Genomic DNA, 21,527 nt, shown 5'->3' with positions numbered 1-21,527 from the left:
AAATAAATTCTTTAAAAAAACTCAGTATTGTTGAACAGAGTTTAAAATGCTCTTGTCATCGCCAATTTAACATTATTCTTTCCTTACCATAAATCTGGCTACGTTCCCAGGAGCTGGTCATGTACTAGGAAGAGGAGTTTGATCTATGCTTTCACCTTTTCTGTCTCTTTTTTATATTCTTACTCTTCCAGTTCTGTCTTGGTTTCTCCAGCTAAGCTTGTCCTACCACCCTAACCTTCTGTGTGACAGGTATTGCATGTCGATTTCCTTATGTAGCATGTTCATGGAGTCCTGCAGGGTTCTCCCACTGCATAGTGCCAGAACATGGAATATTTGCTCAGGTTCTTTCTCTTTCAACATTCCTTCAGCTCACTCCTGACCCTGTTGGAATACTTTATATCTTATCCAGGAGACAGCCCTCACAGAGATAGGTTATTGGCAAGATGCCTTCAGTGCAGCTGCTTGCCATGTTTATTGATCCATGGGAAACTCACCTAACCTATCCATGCCAACCCATGGGAAGTCACGTTTTTATGTTTCTCTACTATCTCCCTCTCCTCAACCGTGCCAGGTCTCAAATGCCCCTGCACAAGTGCAGATCAACAATTCTATTGCCTAAGTAGACATCCATCCAACCAGATAACTGACATGTGGCTTTCGTGAGTGAAAGCTCCATCCCTCTGTCAGGAGTCTTGTCTGAGTCTTAGTTGGTCATTTTAGGGAAACAATAAGAGTCTCACTCAAATACCTATTGTTCTTTAAAACATAGATCTTTTTTTTTTTTTTTTGTACAAGCATTTTTAATTGCATTCTGTGAGAAAAACAATCATCACCCTTGACTAAAAGCTCTAAGCTGCCTGCATTTAAGTATTTATGCTCCTGGTTTTGACTAAGTTGAACATAATCAAAATCCCACTGGGAAGATGTCAAAAAGATTAATTAGAAAGAAAGCAAAAATGACATCTTCTGATTAATATGATATTCTCTGCCTTTGTGTTAATCATTCTTAGAAAACAAGCTCTTAAATAAAATGAATAAAGATATCTTTATACAGTTTGGATTATAAATTTTAATAAGATGTTGACGAGAGTTCATCTGAGTATTTAGACAGTGTTTACTGAAAAATGTCTCCAACTTTCCTGAGCAGAAACACCCAGTTGTTAGGGTCTCACTGACAATGGGGTCATAGGCCCCTTATAAAAGAGCTATATATGACTGTTCATCTCCTCCAGGAAAGATGAATTGCCATGGTAACACTGCCAAGAAATAATAGGTCAAGTTTTATCCTTCTGCCTCGGGCTTATTTTATTAGGTTTTACTTAGAAGTGGATGCCATTGTAAAATGAAGATTTGGGCATTTCAAAGCTAAACATCATGACAAGAAAATCTGATCCATAAAATCTGCTGGCATGAAGGATAAAGGACGATAGGTAGGAAAAACATCTACATTGATCGAAGAACTATTTAGAGGCCAGTTTATTAGTATTCTCAAATGTGGGCTTGATTTATAGATGCTTGTATACCTATGTGTGTGTAAATGAATTCAAATTGACTGCACAAGATCAGGGAAAAGTGGTTTGTAAATTTTATTTAATAGTAGATAAACTGTTGTAAGGAAAAAAGTTACTTCATTCCAAAAATAAATATGCAACAAGAAAGCATAAAATATTAAGCATCCTGTTTTGCTTACTATTTTTATAAGGCTATATTCAGTGCTGCTGTATGCCTGCCTATTTATGGAGACAAAAATATAAATGCAATTTGGGGGAAAGTAACATCATACAAAAGAAGTGATGTGTAATAATAGGCATTTTGTTGTTTCTTTTGTTTTAGAGGGTTTTGTCTCAGTGTACATTATGAGTTTAGATTTTTCTAGAACAGCATCTTCATCATTTGGGGATGAAATTCCAACATGAAGCAATATATAATTTTTATCATTTTAAATAATGTTGTTCTGTCCTTCTAATACCTATATATGTATGTATGTAAATATATATACATATATAAAGATCCACTTTTTTAAAGCAATAAGATATATCACCTTACTTTTTTTGAACAGAATTAATTTTATATAAATGAAATATATTAATGCATTTTAGTATACATAACATCCTTCATGAATTCACACAATGAGACTGTATTAGACTTCTCCATAAAGCTAACTTTAATTTTCTATATTTTCTTTTCTGTTAAGTAGTAACTGAGTGTGTGTGTAGCTTTGAAATTTATATTGCTTTCACCCTGATCACGAAGATTGCAAACTGGGGTCAGGGACCGAATTAGTTTCCTAAGGCTGCCATTATGAAGCACCACAAACTGGGTGTTTTAAAACAACAGAAATTCATTGTCTCAGCTCTGGAGGCTAGAAATTATAAATTAAGGTGTCTGCAGGGCCATGCTTTCTCTCGGGCTCTAAGGCAGAATTCATTCCATTCCTCTCTCCTAGCTTCCAGTGGTTGCCAGCAATCTTTGGCATCTTTTGGCTTGTTGATGCATCACTCGAATCTGCCTCTGCCCTCTTGTGGCCTTCTTTATGTGTTGTGTCTCTGTTTTCTAAAAAGGATACTAGTCAAAGGATTAGGGCCCACCTTAATCCAGTGTAAACTCATCTAAACTTGGTTACATCTGCAAAGACTATTTCCAAATAAGGTCACATTCACTGGTTCTAAAAGTTAGGGCTTCAGTGTATCTTTTTTTGGGGAAACAATACAACCCATAACAGTGACTATGAATATGAGAACCTTATCACCAAGCCAATGGTATCAATTGCAATTTTAAATTGCTGTACTGTCTGGTTCTTTAGAAATGATATTTTCACAGTCTTACCTAATCTTTTATAGATATGTAGGGATTATAAGATTCTGATTTCAAAAGTATTTCATTAATACTTTTATGCATAGTATTTTAAAATATATAAAACTATGTCTAGCATAGGTAAAATAAATTTAACGTATACCTATCGTGGTCCCTAACTGGCAATAGGCATTCACTAAAAGTTTATTGAATGGCTGAATGAATCAGTTAGCATTCATATTAAACTATGTTGAACATAATTTAATTTTTCTTCAATCAAAATAATTCCTACAGGTAAAATGTAGCAAAGTACAAGTTAAGGGGTCACTCTTTGCTTGAATGCTTAAATGCCTGTGTATTCCATTTCACATCTTTATGTATTTGGAAATTCACTTGTTAAAGTGTGTTTTATGTCTTATGTTGCAGTGTTCTCATCCTCAATTTCTGTTGATTTCTTCTTTGGGTTATTATGTATTCTTTCCTTTAACTTAAATTATTTTTGTTGATCAGTTAACATCAGTTTTGGTTTGGTTTCTCCACCGATAAAATTACCTACTCTGTCATATATCAGGATTGTCTGTCCTTCAATCTATTTTTCTCTGTCTAGACATTCAATAAATGTATTCTGATTGTGGTGATAATTTTTGAATTATGTTTCTTTACTAATGGTTACTTCCATTTCCCCTTTAATCCAATTCAGAGGGAATTAACCACCAAAACAAAAAACAAATTACAACATTACCCAGACCTTACAAATGAAAGCTATTTGCTCAATATTAAAACTGCACATTATCTCTGCATGGCCTCAGAAGGTTTTGAAAATGCAACTCATAGTGTTAAAAAGTAAATAAAATGTTTCATTAGAGAAAAAAATGAAGGCAAAAACAAAGACAAAAAAGTCAAAATTCAAAATGAAAAATGTTCCTAGCTACTATTTAACAAGCTGCTTGTTTTCTATTTTATAATTCTTTTCTTGACAGACATTCAAACATTCGCTAGTCAAACCTATTATTAAAGCCAAAAATTCTTCCTAAAAACATGATTGAGAAATCAAAATATTTAAACCCACTAAAATTATTTTTATTTTTCTTAAAAAGAGAGGAAAATGAAAACTAAATCTCATGGAAGAGTTTTTTTTTTACATATTTTTATCCCTATTGTCTCTGTAAGAGATTGTCAGTTGTGGTGTCAATCACCAGAAGCCTATATTTAGAGAAAATCAGCAGGTGTCCCCAGTTATTAGAATCAAGTGGGCAGAGGAACAACACAAAGCCAGGGTTTGGAGCCATTTTCCTGAGCAAATTAAGAAGAGGTGCGATTTTAGTCAGTTTCCTTCTGGGACTGCTCGCATTTAATTACATTAGTGGCACTTGACATTATAAAATGTTCTTTTCTTTCAAATATGACCTTCTATCATCATTAGAAAATGTCAAATATAGTGAAGTGTTTTTCTGACTTCTTTTTCTTCCTGATATCATAGGAGAGAAAATGCTAATGAGTTTGTCATTCTGAAATTGTGTCAATACCCCAAACCGATGCAGAGGCAACATGGTGTCGGTTTATATTAGCTTAGGTTTACTTTTTTTCTTTGCCTTTGGAGAGGAAATTTCCTCTTTTGTATTTTTTACCCTTCCTCTGATTGATGCAATTTCTTATTCTCCCTGAGAGATTTTACATGACAACTGCTTCCAATTAGATTGTGTTTCTGGGTTTAAATCAGAATGGTGTGGAAGGTCCTGCCCCTTGCTGTGCCTTAAGTGCTATCCAAAAGCTTCTATTTTTTTTTTTTCTTGAAAGCTATTTTTGTCCCCCTCACTCTGTTTTTAAATTCTAATACATAATGGCTCTCCTACCATAGAGTTTCCTGAAACATTTCAATCAAGCTGTAAGGGACCTTGATTTCTGCTCTCTCAAAGATTACACAAGTGTGAAATTCTTGTGTTTTATAACACTAGAACTATTTTTTTTGTTTGTTTGTTTGTTTTCTGTCAAAATAAAATTAACATCTTGTGAAAGGGGAAGCCATCACTGGAAAAGGTCAAGAAGAGAAAGATAATGTCATAGTTTTCCAACACAACATTATTCCGTGCCTGTGCTGAGTAAGTGCTTGACAGGAAGGGTCTGGGTCACCATTTAACAGTGCCTCTGCTATATTGGTTGTTTTCTTCTATTGAGAAATTAAGGGAAAGTTCTGTCTATTGTACAGAGAAAACAGCAGGAATGATGTCCTTAACTTGTAAGAATGATAATCAATGCCAGAAAGATATTTTACCAGGGGAAAAAGAAAGCCATTTAAAGTTAATTTACAATAAAAAAAAAAAAAGGTATATTTATAGATAACGTGTTCTGGAAAATATGAACCCAAGTGAGATATGGAAAAGTTTTAAAATAGAAAGGCTAGTTATAAGGGGTTCTGTTCCCCTGAGAACTAAAATATATTGCACAATCTCTGATTGTACCTTGTTTTTTAAATATTGTCTTTGGGAATTTGTGCACTAAGTTTCTTCTTTATTTCACACTTCAATATACTGCTAACTGAATTAAGTCCAACGCACATCCAAGATTTTCTAAATAAGCTCAAGATTGGCTTTTTCTGCCTAATAAATTTGTATATTTGTCTCAATTCTATGTGCAGTTTATGATATCTATGTTTATATACCAAGCAAAGTACAATAACATACTTAAATACTTAAATAATGTAGGCAGAAACTATGTAGCATTGCATTTCTTAGCATATTATTATGCTTGGAATTCAGCTCTTTTTATAAAATAATTAGCTAATTCTGTGCCTATTTACAAATAATTTTAAAAATTAAAACATTTAACATTTTTTAATGATTTCTAGTACCACTTAGTATATTAAAGATATTAACCCTTGATTTCTCTGGTAAAATGTGAGTGTATTTCTCAGTGTATCACTTGATTATATATCATTGTGATTTTATTTTTAGCATTTTTTTCTATATTCAAGGAATTGCCAGATTTTCATGTGGTGAAATCTATACTTTTCTTTCTGTTTTCTGCCACTGATGTTCTGAAAGATCTTCTCCCACTGGTTTTGCTTTATTTTTGCTATTTTGGGTACCATACTTGTTTTCATTTTACCTCTGGAAACTTATTTCCCTAATATTACCTAATAAGCCCTTTATAATTGAGACCTTATCCATGCTCCAAGAGTAGATATAATTGTTGCTGGCTTCACGAAAAGTCACACACTTAGCTAATTTTCAACTTCCATTTCACACCTCCACATTTGCCCAAAAGCATTTGCTGATTTCCTCAGACTTCTTTAATCACCCTTCTCCTAACTTGCAGGAGCCAAATAGACTATACCACATAAATTAGGAAACAATTGTAAGCAACCCTGAGTTTGCCACTTTTAGTCAGTCTACAGTGAAGTATAAGCATCCAAGCAGGGGGTCTTATGGGAGAGGGTCAGCATATCCAACAGTGAGACCCAGGAGATACTAGTTTCATTTTGATAATAAGGAAACCTGTTCTTCAGTCAACTAACACATTAGCTTTTCCTTCAATGCCTATTAAGTCTGAGGGTAGCTGGGATGCATTCCATGCACAAGGGAATCATCACTTGGAGAAGGGGAGAAAGAGGATCCAGACTGATGTCAGAAAGAAGGTAACATTTCTGAGCAAAATGGGTTCAAAGCACTTCGAATACTAAGAAAGAGAAGTCAGAGCCCAGTCTCCAGGGAATGTGACAAAGAGGGGAACCAGGGAGATGTGGATTGCAAGAGATATCTCAGGTCCTGCGAAGTTTGTTGAATTGAGTAATAATTTCTTGAGCTAATCACTATTCAGTATACATGACAGGTTATTTCAGTGTTGCAGCTGCCTCTGAATTTCAGATTTAACTGTTACATGCCCTGAACCCCTATACTTGTAGGCTACTATCTCCCATCTTTTATGAGCCTGGCTTCCTAAAATTTTAGACACAACAGACAATATATGCTATTTATTGACAACTTTTTGTGTGCCAGGCTCTTTACAAGCATTATTTCATGTAACTCTAACAAGCCTGCTAGACTTTAAGAGGTTCAGTTTACAGAGGTTCAGTGGCTTGTCCACATTCCCCCAGCTATCCAATGGGAAAGCAGGAAATCCAGACCTGTTTGACTCAAACATCCACACAAAGCAGGTATTTTTATTTTCATTTTACAGTTTACTAAACTCTTGCTTATAAAAACAGGGACCTTTTCATAAATTTATGTTTTCCCCAAAGTGAATTGTACTTAGTAGATAGATAATGAATATATTATGATAGTGCTAATGTACTCTTCTGGTTTTAAACTATGTAAAAAGCCACCAATTTTGATGAGTATAATCTTTTTATTTTCTATTGTGAGATGCTGGTTAATGGGAGTGAAAAAAAATAGAAGGTACTTTGAGCTAGATTTTTACCATAAAAAAGAATTTTTCATAATATTGTATAGCTGCCATATGAAATTCATTAGGAAAAACAAGACTAAAAAAGATGTATAGCTATACATTGCAAGTACAATTTAGACTCTGTTTTTGGAATCATTAATCACTTCCCAAAAGATGTATTGCCTTATTTTGTGAGAAATTATTATTGTTATTTTGTAGGATACAGCAGGCCAGGAAAGATACAGAACTATCACCACAGCCTATTATCGAGGAGCCATGGGCTTTATTTTAATGTATGACATCACAAACGAAGAATCCTTCAACGCGGTACAGGATTGGTAAGTAAGAGCAAATGCTCACATTACGAACAATGGTTTTTTCACTCATCTCTCTCTTCTTCCTCAAAGCAGTGACCATACTGCAATGTAATATGTTGTTTTATTATACACTATAATCCCACTTGCGCTTCATAAAGCAAACAAATATTAGCTATTCTCAGAATTGTTATTTAGGGGTTGCTAAAAAATCATTTTGGTAACTTTTCTGCATTTTGTTCATTTTAGTGCTTTGCATACTAACATTCTTAGTTCTGTGGAGTCTAGTGCATTGCTTTTGATTTTTTAAAATATAAATTATAATGGCTTGGATGTTTACTAGTCTAAAATAGAGATCTGGGAACTATGAACCACGGGCCAAGTCTGCTGTTTTATTAGAACACAACCAAGTTCATGTACTTATTACCTATGACTGCTTTTTCACCACGACCACAGAGTTAAGTAGTTGTAACACAGACCACATGGCCCACAAAGCCTACACATTTTCTATCTAGCCGTTCACTATAAAAGTTTGCTGATCTCTTGTCTAGATTTGTTAGTTTTGTGTTTTTCCTCAGACTGAAATTTCAAAGTACTGGGATAAAGGAAAAGGTAAACCCCAAACCCTTTCTGACTCATTGTTATATCAAACTCTCTGAAAATACCTCTGTCCGTGGTGAGTGTGATTTGCAGCTGGGGCTTACTGTTGAGGCTAAAACTTCCTTCAGCCTCTTCTATCAGCACCTGCAGAGGAGAACCAATGCCATGGTCATGAATTCAAGCAGCAGGGCTGAACAGGGCTGGTTTTTTTGTGGACACAGCCAGAGTTTATCTAGAGCTTTGTGTGGTATTAGGTGGAAAATGGAGCTCCCACTGGTGGCATCAGGACTGAACAGACAGCACATTTTAACTCCAAATACAGTTACAGCTTCACAGCTTGTCTTCTGTAAGGAAACATAGTAATACAAAGGTGAAATTCACTGCATTCTTTTTTAAAAAATTTTTTTACATGATGGTATTATCTGAAATGATTTTTTTAATCTGTGCATCAGCTCAGTGAAAGTTAGATTCTATTAAAAAGTTTAATTTGTTTTAGATTTTTTAAAAATTGTGATCATTTATTTGAGGAATATCACTATGTCTTACATACACACACACACACACATACACTCACACACACAATGCAAAAAATAATACCATTGATAATAGCAACTCAAAAGAGAAATATATAGCTATAAACTGAAAAAGAAAAGCTTTCGAAAAAAGCTATATGGGAAAAATAATTATCTTCTACTAAGGGACATAAAAGAAGGCTTAAGTATCCTTTATTTTCAACAGACTAAATATTGTAAAAATGCCAGTTCTTGTCAAGTTAATTCATAAACTCAAGGCAATCCCAATTAAATACCAGTAGGTTTGGTACAAAATGGAATGAAATAGAGAGTTCAGATATAGACTCACATATATGTGAGGATTTAGTTTATGATAAAAGTAGCATTTCAAATTAGAGACAAAAAGTTTGTTCAATTAATTGCTATACATAGCTCTGGCACACACATTGCCATGCAAAATGATCAATTTAACTTTGACTATTTCCTCTCAGGAAATGTTGAGACCCAGTGCTCCCAGGCAGGAAGTGTTCACGAATCAGATTCCAGACTTCAGGGCCCCAAATGCTGTTTACATCCATACTTCTCACCCTGTTTTTTTTTTCAGTGAAAGTAATATGACTACTGAGAATACAATGGAGGCTACACTGAATTCATTAAAACCAAATGGCAGTAATGCAATGGGCCATGCTATCAGTGCCCCTGACTCTTGCATCACAAATGGTAGGAAAAAGTTTAGCTTCTTCACGCCCTCCACACCATCCATCTGTAATCCCAGTTAATCCCGCTCGCTCCAGCCCCACCAAGGCTTTCTCACCTGTCCAGAGACCATCTGCCCTGTCTCAGTCCTCCTCCTGCTCAAATTCCCTATTCGACTCTATTTATCTACTTTTTCCTTTTGAAGTTCTGTTTCCTGTCTTCTGAGAGGCACATTTTCCAGATTTTTCTTGTCTCTTGCTAGGACTGCTTCTCTTTCTACTCCCTAGATTTTACTCCCCTCCCCCAGCCAAGGGTAAGCATACCCCTGTTTCTCCCTACCCCCTGGGCTTAGTTTCAATTTCCTTGGCCATCCTATCTACTCATACACATCACGTATCACTATACCAGAATGCTCCCAAGTTTAAATTTCTGGCTCCAATCTGCCTCTTAAACTGCAGTGTTGCATTTCTAGGTGCCCAAAATATTTCTCCACCAGAACATCCTGCTGTCTCCTCAGAATCAATTATCTTCACATGAAACTGTTTACCTTCTTGACATTATTATTTCTCTCCATTGAGACCACAATGCTTTGTCACCCATGGTCCATCCTGAACCCAGCTCTAACTTTCAGCCTTTCCAATCTGGGGCAAGATATCACATATTAATTTTTCTGAATATCCTTTGAATCTGCTCCTGACTTTTTTCCTTTTGTGACCATCATTGCTCAATTTCCTCTTATTATCTTTTGTTTCTACCTTCATAGTAGCTTGCTAACTGGTCTTCCCCCCTTCAGATTTCTTCCCATGCCAATCCATCCTGTCCCACTGCTGCAATAAGGGTCTTCCAAAAGAACATGATCCTAGAGATCATAGAAGACCCTTGCCCAAAAGTCATGACTCGCCATAACCTCCTTAATTAACTGCAACTTTCTTGGACTGACTTTCAGACACACCATATCATGAAGCCACTATATCTTTACAGCCTCATTTCTCACTATTCTAGAGCCAAATTGTACTGTTTACTTTTTCTGGAACCCATGCGAAACTGTCCAACCTTTTTGGGTGTTTTGTTTTGTTTTCATGGCTCCCTCTGCTTTGTATATCTTTTCTACAATCTTCCATTCCACCTCCTCCAGACATCTAAGTCTGTCAAAAAACGACAAAGCCCATTTATAAACCAACATTTACTTATTCATTTATTTCATTCACAAATATATAATCACTGGTTTATAAAGAGTTTTTTATTCATTTAACATTTATTGAGCACCTATTCTGTGACAGTCAATCTTCTAGACGTTGGAATTTGAACTTATATCAGCATTTCTTACCTCACTTAATGGATCCACACTCATCCAGCTCATCCAGTTAGTTATCTGTTATAGAAATCTGAACACTGCTTTTAATTTCTCTCTTTTTTACCCATTACATCTCACTGACCACCACATTCGATAGTTTTGACTTTCCGAATGCCTCTCATTTCCCTCTTTTGTTCCTACTGCCACTGTCTTAGTCCAGACTGGCATTAGCTTTTTAGAAGCCTCAGCATTTAGCACCTTAGGAATTCTCTATCTTGTCTTCTTACTTTCAAGTTTCACCCTCTCTAAATCATCCATCATACTGCCATCAGAGCTAATGAACCTTGACACGCCTCTCATCTTAAAAATCAAATCTTATAATAATGTCTTATTACCTATATCAGAGATTCTAGGAGCCCACCTGGATCACTGTGAAACTCTTGACAACTGAAGAAACAGAGAACATATTCACTCTGGACATACTAAACCAAATCTCGAGTGACAAATACTGGCATGTATATCTTGAAGCTCCACAAATGATCCTGAAACCCATTTCTGGTTAAGACCATTGATTTAGAATGAAATCCAAACTCTCTAAGTGGTAGAAAGTGTAGCCTTCACACATCTATTTCACTAGCATCGTATACTACCACTCTCCTCCACTGATCCTGTGTTTCAACCAGACAGAACTTTTCTCAATTTACAAATGTTCCATCCTTCTAATGTGTCCGTTCCTCTGCTAAGAACACCATTTCTGCTAGCCTTCCAAATTTTTATTTGCCTTTTGAGCCCAGATTAAATAACAGCTTTTCTCTGAAGCCTTTGAAGATATCAGTATCCTGTTTTCTACCCATACCAATTTCTAGTCTCAGTGGACAATACTATTCACTCTCTTATCTCTGTATCTATGCTACCCTAGCACTTATACAGACCACATAAAGAACATAGCTGACTCTATGGTTATTTGATTATATTTGGTCTTCTGTTTTGGACTGTGAGTTTATTAATTTTTTCCCTTGTACTGAATACAGTATGATCCTATAAAATTTTTTTTCTGAATTTTTGTTTTGGTAACATATATATAACTTAAAATTTATGATCTTAACCATTTTTAAGTGTAGAGTTCATTGGTATTTAATACGTTCTTACTGTTGTGTAACCATTACTATAATCCAACTCCAGAACTCTTCATGTTACAAAACTAAAACTCTATATCCATTAAATAATAACTTCCTATTCTCCCCTTTTCCCAGCCTCTGGCAACCACTATTCTTTCTACCTCTATGAATATGACTATTCTAATTACCTCTTAAGTGGAATCATATAGCATTTATCTTTTTGTGACTGGCTTATTTCACTTAGCGTAATGTCCTCAAGGTTCATTCATGATGCAGCATATGTCAGAATTTCCTTCCCTTTTAAAACTAATATTACATCGTATGTATATTCCACATTAATCCAGTATATATTTTGAATGAGTGATCCAAAGAACTGTAGGGGATCACATACTTCCTTCATATCTCAGCAAAATTATAAAATATTACTTCAGATTGACACAGTTTGGAATTACTGGTTCTATCTTCTTCCCAGCAAAAGATTTAATACTGTATGTATATTACATCTATGGCACTAAAAATGTTCAACTTATTTTTCTTAAGTATAGATTTGTATTAACTTACCAAAAGGTTATAAACTATTTGTAGAGGGACCTTGTGTTCCTTACTTAGCATAGTAACTTGCACAAAACAGGTTTTTAAAAAATTATTCTTAATTGAAAAAAAATCAACCCATCGAAAACCTTGGGACATGTTTAAGTAATAAAAAGCGAATTATATAGTAAGAAAAAAAAAAAAGAAAACCTGTTTGGAAAAAAATCCAATTCAGTAGTTGAAACTCGGTTTAAATATACAGTGTTATTGGGTAAGTGGTAGGAAAGCGAGGAGCGTGCTGGTACTTAGTGGTGGCTTTCTTAGGTATTCCTGAGAGAAACAAGCAAAAAGGGATACATTCCTTAAATTACTGGTCTCCAAGTGCTGACCTTAAAGTATAAAAAATACAGAAAATTGTTTATATGTAAAAGAAAAATTAATTGAAACTTATTTGCAACTAAAATTTCAAATACCCTTCCTAACAAAATGCACTTTCATTACAGAGGAAGTAAAGAAAATCCTTGTTGGCTGTGATCTCAGTAAAATTCTTAAACTAATTGTAGGGAGATTTAGATTAAGTCCTATGTTTATTAAAATTTAATTACAAATTTTAGTCTGTTAAGAAGATAGGTATAAAGATTTAGAGAACATAGCCGCAAGCTACCAAATTATTTTAAGGAATAAATAAATAATGGAGGCTGTTTCTTTTTTGAAAACACATTAGACTGTGCTTTGAATTTTCCAATCAAATTTTATTTGAGAAACTAAAATAAAAATATCCTCGTTAATTTAGCCAAATTCGTAGGTTCTACAAAATTAGCACAAAATGAAGCTTACTATGAGCTTATTTATAAATTTATCTTTAGTCCACAATTTTTAAAAAAGAATATGAGGAAGTAAAAACAAAAAGTACATATAATCTGGTTAATAAAATAGGACTAGAGATTAACTCCCAAGAATCAGAAGATAATATTGTTTTAGCCCTTGTTCCCTAGAAATTGGGTAGAAAAGCTTAAGTGCTAATGCTTTATTGGGAAATATAGTTTCAGGGAAGCAAAAATGAGAAGAGGGAGTGTGCATCAGGGATGAAGGAGGAAAGAACACTAGGGGGCATCTTGCAAACTAATCATCATTTTGGTATCATATCCAGTGGAACTGACCATTGATCTCATGGGAACTTCTTCAAAGAGATTATCTGATAGAAGGGAGAAGAATTTACCCATCAGCTCTTGTTTTCTATGGGCCAGATGTTCACTTCTAGGACTTTAACTCCTCAAATTTCTAAGTTACATGTGCATAGATGACTCATTTCAGTAGCAACAGGGAAGCTTCAGTGTGGGAGGCAAGAGCTGTGCGTCATTGACCTAAGGTGAGCTGCTTTGGGTTATGCTTTTGTTACACTGACAGCAGAAGTGATAGTTGAGTGGAGCCCTTATAGAAGTGGTGGGCAGGAGGAATGGAACAAGTGGGCAAGAGCCCTTCAGACAGGACAGTCCAAGAGGATCTGAGGGGGTGCTTACATATAAGGAATCTGGTAGAGAATTTAAAAGCTTATGGAAATCCATAAGATAAAAGGATTATTGTATTTAAACTGAAATTTAGTGCTGAGACTCATTGAAACCAAGGTGAAAACCACGGCTGAAAGAAAAGGAAAAAAGTAAACATGGTATATTATGCAGCTCTCATTATAGGAAAGAGACAAAATACCATACTAATCCCCTAGGGCAAAGAAAGTTTCATTTGAATTAAATTCTGATGGAAATGTTCTTTATTTGGGGCACATTGGACTTATGTCAACAATGGCTTTTACAACTAGCATTAAAAAGACCTCACGAGACTTTTTTACTATAATGCCTTCAAAACATAGAAGACAAACATTAGAGCATGTTCAGTAAAGGCCCTTATGAGAGGCTAGACAAGTATAATCCAAGCACATAGACTTCTTGTGGTCCCAAACAATCCAAACATTGAATGGTAGCCATTCAAAATAATGCATGGCTTCCATGCTACCTAGATTGTATTCCCTACTTATCATTTTTTTGTCTTATACCTTAGATAGACAGCAGTTTGAGGGTGTGCTCTCTAAAGAGAGCCTTGGGTACTTATATTGCATCTAATAGTTTAAAAACTAGATCCAGATCTTGTATTATTATGCTTGTTAAAGTCTTCCCAGTTTTGAATTTATTTCAGTCCCTTGAACTTCTCATACCTCTGGATTTCTCTTTCTCTGGGCCTTTGCACATGCTCTGCCTTCTATAAGAAACTGTATCCCTCCAACCCCTACACAGTTCAAACAAATTTATTCTCAGCCTTCTGCTCTCAGCTCAACCATCATTTCCTCTGATAAGTTTTTTTCTAGTGCCGGATTTGTTTAGTTTTTCCTGCAGTACGATCTCAAAACAGCACCACCAGCATATGTATCTTATAACGTAGTATAGTGCTTGTTTAGTTCTCTGTTTTCCTGCTGGATTCCAAGTTCCCTGAAGACAAACAAGGACGGTGCTTGTCTTTTTCACCTTTATACCCCAGTGCCTACTCCAGTGTCTGGTGCTGAGTGGCTGCCCAAGAATGAGTGAGTGAAATCTGCATGGAAAAATACATATATACTGAGGTTACCTGAATTGACTGATGTGTTTTGTGAGAAGACACAGGAAAGTAAGGTGGCTATAAGCAACACTTTGGAAGCTGCAACAAAGTTTACAGCATCTTCTAATCTGTCCATGTGGTGAATCATGGCCAGTAACTAGATTAATTTTCTAGATTTCCATTTGCTTAAACCAGCAGTTTGGTAAAGAGAGAACTGTGTAGAATTATAAACTCAAGAGCAGTAAGTTAGTGGCTCCATAATTTTGAGAAAATAGAGGGTACCTCTTTTTGAAAGTAAATTATTTTGTGCTTTGAATCTTACAATGGGCTTGATTTAAGAAATAAGTTATTTGTTAGAGAGCTAGGTCCCAGATAGATTTCAGTAGTTCTAGAAACACATTATCACCACTGAAAATTTCACTGCCTTTGAAATGTTTCTGAGATGGGTCATGACCAGAGAGTTTCCTGGGTCTCAGTTGGAGCATGACCCTGGGTATATGAAATTTGGATCAATTGTCCAGACACTTCCTGAAAGTCTAGCACTGAGGCTCAAATGTCTATACATACTGCAGTGCATTTTAACTTGTCTTAAAATCTTCCTCATTCCTGACTTTAAACTTGTTTGTGTTCTAAGTATGGCCTGGCCACAGGCTGCTGTGTTTCCTGTAGGAGAGTGTCATTGGCTTGTGTCCCCTCACCTTATTTATTTACATTTTCCTTTATTTGACACACTGAGGAGCTATAAATATAAAGGTTGTTTTTCTTTTCTTTTCTTTTCTTTTTTCTTTAAGGCAGAAAATCTGGTGAGCAGATTGATGTCTTTTAAAAACCACCAGACTGGGGATAAAAGTCTGACACCATCTTCCCACCAGTTTTAAATAATTCATTTCTATGATGTTCAGGATACCATTGCAGATATGCTAGAACTAGAATGAGACTTTGCCTTCAAATATGCTCTCCCTTTATGATAGTCTCTCTCTCTCTCTCTCTCTCTCTCTCTCTCTCTCTCTCTCTATGTCTATGTGTATCTCCTCTCTCTCCAAACATATATAATGGTCTTAAATTAAAATGACTTCATGTTAAATATGAAAAATTTTCACCTGGTAATAACTAAGCTATGATGAACTTTGCCAAGCCTTCGTTCGGGGCTGCCTTACCGCGTTCACGGGTCCTATCTCCTGTAGAGTTGGTCCTGTCACAGCTCAGAGGAGCAGTGGTAGGATTAGAACACAGATGTCTGACTCCCAGTTTCAGCAGCACCCCGCACTGGGCGTAAGGAGTCTCTCCTCTCCATGGATCTTGTGACTACATTTCTTATCACTGCCCTGACCCAGCCAAAAAACATTTTTCTTGTACAGATAACCCAACTTAAGCTGAAGTCTATATTTAGAAGTTATATGGTTTCTAATCCACAGCTCCTTCCAAAAAAACTAAAACAAAAACCGAAAAACACCCTCTTCCCTCCATTGTCCTTTCCATCTCCATTGTTCCAGTTTATCAGGCCAAAAACATTGGGGTTAACTTTACTGCCTCATGTTCTCAAACTCCACATCTAGTCCTGCAAAATGCTGTTATATTTTGGCTTTAATCCAAGTGTGATCTGTTCTTGTTATTTGAGGTAGTTATGCGCTATAACAAATGTTGAATCAGTGAATCGTTGCCCCATAGGAAAAGTGCAGGGTTAGGTTCCTGTGACCTCTGGTCTCTAGATTTGTGGCAGCCAGTTAATGTATCCCTTGTTTACGGTGTACATCTGTGTAAAGACATCTTATTTAATATATTTAGTCGATTCATGAACGTTGAACTCATGGCCACCAGCAGTATAACTCATGCCTAAGTGAAGCTTATCTAACACACACGTTTTCCCCATAAGGCATGTCACAGCCTTCTGCACTTAGTGACATCAGACAGCACTTCAGCAATATGCTTGAACGCCATTTTAAACCACAAAAATCACCAACGGAAAGCACAAAATGTGAAAAGTATAGCACTAAATACATCGTGAAAGGGCACTTATGTATAGGATGAAAGCTGAAACGAGAAGGCAGAGCATGGCCTTGTTCAACCTCGGCTGGGAATAAGTGTGTCGGGCCACTCAGATTTTTCACTTTGCTCATGTCTGCAAATGTCTGTGAAAGCTCCATGAGCATTTACTTTGAGATTACAAATAAATGTGAGCGAGCAGGTAAATTCACAAATGTGGCATCCACGGATAATGAAGACCAATTATATATTCAGGATCCCACTGCTTCCCACCATTTCTACTGTGTATCAGTTTGCTAGGGCTGCTGTAACAAAGTGCCACAGACTGTGTGGCTAAACAACAAAAAGTTATTACCTCACGGTTCTGGAAGCTAGAAGCCCTGACTGGAGTGTCAGCAGGGTTGGCTCCTGAGGGCTGTGAGAGAGAATCTTTCACTCACACCTCTCTCTCAGCTTCCAGTAGCCTCGAGCATTCCTTGGCCCATATATACCATCCTCTTTGTGTTTTCAGATCTTCTCCCCTTTGGATGTGTCTCTCTCTCTGCCCAAATTTCTCCTTTTTATAAGGACATAGGCATATTGGACCAGGGCCCACTCTAATGACCCCATCTTAACTTGATTATCTACAAAACCTTTTTCCAAATAGGATCGCATTTGCAGGTATTAAGGACTAGAGCTTCAGCATTTTTGTGTGTGGGGGGCAGGGATACAATTCCATGCATAATACACTGCTACCACCCTTGTTATGCCATGATTGTCTCTCATCTGGATTATTACAGTAGTCTAACTGGTAGCCCTGCTTCTACCACTGCCCCAGCCCCCAGCATCTTCCCAGCACAGCATATGGAGTGAGCTTGTCAAACTATAAATCATGTCACACCTCTGCTCCAAATAGTCACAGCATCCTACTTCTCCTGGATTAAAGCCAAAGCCCGTACGAGAGCCTACAGGGCCCTGTACAATTTACTCACTTGCCTTGTCGTCCTCACCTTCTCCTACTCTGCCTCTCACAGTCTAGTCTAGCCACACCAGCTTCTTTGCTATTCCTGGGACATACCAGACATGCCTTCATCTCGGGCATTCCCACTGCCTAGAAGTCTCTCCCCTAGACACACTTACATTCCTTCCCTCACCTCCTTCCAGTCTTCACTATAATGTTACCTTCTCAGCAAGGCCTTTTTTTCCCTCCCACCCTATTTTATATTGCAACCCTCTTCAGTAGCCCCCGTTCCCTTTCTCTGCTTTATTTTTTTTCCCCATAGCATTTATCACCCTGTGATGCATTTTATAACTTACTTATTGAATGCAAGATCCACAGAACAACAGTATTATATCTTTTATGCAGTACTATATCTTATGTGCCTAGAATAGTCCCTGATACATACTAGGTAATCAATAAATGTTTATTGGATGAATGAACGTATGGATGACAGAAAGAGAAATATACAGGACTAGATCTTATTTATTTTTGTGTCTTCACAGTCTAGCACAGTCCTGGGCATATATCAATTATGTGTCAATAAAAAATTGATGACTGAAGATTGGAAGTATCTGACCATTATGATGAACTAAATCAATGCTATCTATTCAGATCTTGTAAGGAGACTGTTACCAAAATTTTGTCTAAATAATAAGACCCCCAACTTCTCAATAAGATGGAAGAGATATGTGGATAGAATTGATAAAGTGAAATAAAATTGTATCTTATCTTACATATTGGGCAGTGACTTGAAGTTACCAGGTTAGTTCTTGTAGCACATTTCTTCCCTAAAATGGTATTTTTTTTTCTAGATGGGAAAATATATTTGAGGAATGTGTTAGCACAGTAAATATACAGCACATTTTTCAGGGCACCTAAAGAGAGCCAGAAATGTCAATGTCATCTAACCCATTGGGAAATATTTACTTACCTCTCATTGCCTCAGTTCAAAGTTTTTCTTACTATTTTCTGCTTCCAATCAACCAACTTTCTATCTATGGATTTTCTTGTTTCTTTGTTTTGTTTTTTGTTTTGTTTCTGCTCAGTCTTTTGTTTAATACACTTGGTTCTGGCTTCTCTCAGTGAATTTCCCAGGCTGGACACCGAGATAAAAATTAGCTACATGGAAAATGCAGATGCATTAAAAAATGTAAAGCCTTAAATTAAAGATGCCTTACTTAAGCATTTCAATTTACTCAATATCTGCCAGACCAAAGAGAGCAAACTTGGGCTTATATTCTAGTCACAGAGAATCTTTTTACTTATTTATTTTTTATTTTTATCTTTGGGTGACCTGGGAAATAGCAAATGGTTTGGAGACTGAAGCATGAAGCACATATTAGCAGCTAGTGTGCTGATTCTGTACAGCAGGGGTCCCCAACCCCCGGGCCACGAACAGGTACCTATCTGTGGCCTGTTGTTAGGAACTGGGCCACACAGCAGGAGGTGAACGGCGGACAAGTGAGTGAAGCTTCATCTATATTTGCAGCCACTCCCCAGCGCTAGCATCACCACCTCAGCTCCACTTCATATTGTCAGGCATTAGATTCTCATAGGAGCTCTGGTTTCTGGTACCAAAAAGGTTGGGGACCGCTGCTGTACAGAGAAGAAGATAAGGAAATAGAGATGCCCATTCTGTCTGACTTTGTGTTTTGGCACTAAACTAACCTCAACCAACTATACTTTGGAGGTGGTAATTACTATTTTATAAGTATTGAGTATAAAGTAAAGGCTAGAAGCTAAATTCTATTAGCTGACAGCCTTACCTCAGTCAGACTGTATAGGGAATATAAGCAGACTTGGACTCTTAGATAAAAGGTATTATAAAAATATGGTTGCTATTTGTTCTGCTTCACTTGTTCTCTGAAAATAGGCTCCTTAACATCTTCTTATGTGCAGTTTTATGTCACAATATTTATTGCAAATGAAGGCATTTTCTCATAGGATTTCCTTGGTTTCTATCTATTTTAATATATCTTCTATTCTTTTAAATGAGTTGCCTGTTTTGGGGGAGTAGATTTGTCTTGAAGGACAATAATTATACCTGTAACATCAATCATCAGGGAAAAAGATTGTGCTAAGACCCTATTTTCAAATCTTAGATATTCATCTTAGTTTCTGTGTGGTATTATTCATAATTGTTTAAAAGTTGATCTGTGAGATTGTTGGTGATCCTATTTAGAAAACGGAGTTATAGGATTTAAAAATGAATACTCATACTCATGGCTTCCTCGACCCTTTCCAATATTTTCATGTCTGTCATGAATATGATCTCCATTCAAGCTTGCTTTTTAACCTCAGTGAATGTATTTAGTGCTTATGATACATAGTATTGGTCCTCATTTTATGATTGCCCAATCAGCACATAAATATGCACTCAGTCATGACATTGTGAAATGAGTATAAAGGCCAAATCTTCTAAGTCTAAATTAATACAGTCCCAGCCTATTCTCTCCCATTCTCTCAACCTGTGACATTGTTGCTTGATGTAGGGCTCCTTACTCTGACTGGAAGGTTCTGGAGCCCCATTTGTTCCTTTACCATTGGGATGGGCTTGGTCATTTATCTGTGCAGTTCTGTTCATTAAGATCATTATCTCAATTATCAGTTGTAAACCAACCCCCCTAAACACCCACTCCTTAAAAAGCAAGATAGATAGATAGGTAGGTAGGTAGGTAGGTAGACAGACAGACATTAAAGGAAATTAGTCAAAAGAAAAAATTAGAAAAATAGCACAACATTAGTCATGGGAGGGTTATATTTTGTCACTAGAGAAAATAGGTCATGCTGTATAATGTCTGATTCCATTAAAATTAGAGCCCATATTAAGTATTGTCATAAACCTTTCACTTTCTGTACCATCAATTTCCAAAGAGCAAGAATTATGGTATAAGGAAAAGAACTTACAAGTAGCCCAATCATATGTCAGTCTCCGTGCCTTTAATCTTATGTTCTTTACCCATAGAATGACCCTTAGAACAGTTCTCATTTAAAGTCTATTATGTTCTATGACCTAATTTTAATTTATAAATATTAAGTGAATTCTTTAATCGTTTTCCTTCCCATAGCGTATTGAAAGCAACAACTAGTGAATGGCAGGTGAGGGAGGAGATGTCACGAGGTCTGACAGGTGAGGGAGGAGATGTCACGAGGTCTGTGGTTTCCAAAAACTTCTTTTGAAACAAATTCTCATAGCAATTAAAACTTTTTGAGTAGTCATCCCAATATATGTCTACCCAGAGTGAAATGAGGTTAAGGGCACAGTCCTTCACAATATTGGCCTCATTTCAGATACTAGCTATAAATTTGGGGTCCCCAGGCCACTATCACTTCTGACCAACTGACTACAAATTCAGAGTTTCCCATGACTACTTTAGGTTTGACAATTCACTAGAATGATTTACAGAATTCATGAAAGCTCTATGCTTACAATTACAATTTTATTATAACAAAGAATACAAATCAGAACCAGCCAAAGAGAGAAATGCATAACGCAAAATTTGAGAAGGTTCCAAGAGAGAAGCTTCTGTTGTCTCCAGGGATACATTATAGTCCTGGCACATCGATGTGTGACAATAAGCAGAGTATTTGCCAACCAAGGAAGTTCACCCAAGCTCTGATGTCCAGAGTTTTTAATGGGGCTTCATTACATAGGCATGATTGCTTGAATCATTGCCCTCTTGGTTGAACTCAATTTTCAACCCACCTTCTCTCTGAGGGGATGGCCTGATATCACAT

The 21,527-nt window shown here is 36.4% G+C and overlaps 1 protein-coding gene across 2 annotated transcripts in view; it reads left to right on the top strand.

Moving 5' to 3' along the window:
- The window catches only part of RAB3C (RAB3C, member RAS oncogene family), a 223,274-nt gene that overhangs the window by 98,257 nt on the left and 103,490 nt on the right, over positions 1–21,527 (top strand). For both annotated transcript variants that reach the window (XM_036225702.1, XM_036225701.1), the window contains exon 3: positions 7,396–7,514. In XM_036225702.1, coding sequence (XP_036081595.1) covers positions 7,396–7,514 — 119 coding nt within the window. The remainder of the gene's footprint in view (positions 1–7,395; positions 7,515–21,527) is intronic.

Source organism: Rousettus aegyptiacus, unplaced genomic scaffold (genome assembly GCF_014176215.1).
Source record: "Rousettus aegyptiacus isolate mRouAeg1 unplaced genomic scaffold, mRouAeg1.p scaffold_m13_p_8, whole genome shotgun sequence".
In the NCBI taxonomy this organism is placed as follows: domain Eukaryota; kingdom Metazoa; phylum Chordata; class Mammalia; order Chiroptera; family Pteropodidae; genus Rousettus; species Rousettus aegyptiacus.
This window is presented reverse-complemented; position numbering and strand designations above follow the sequence as displayed.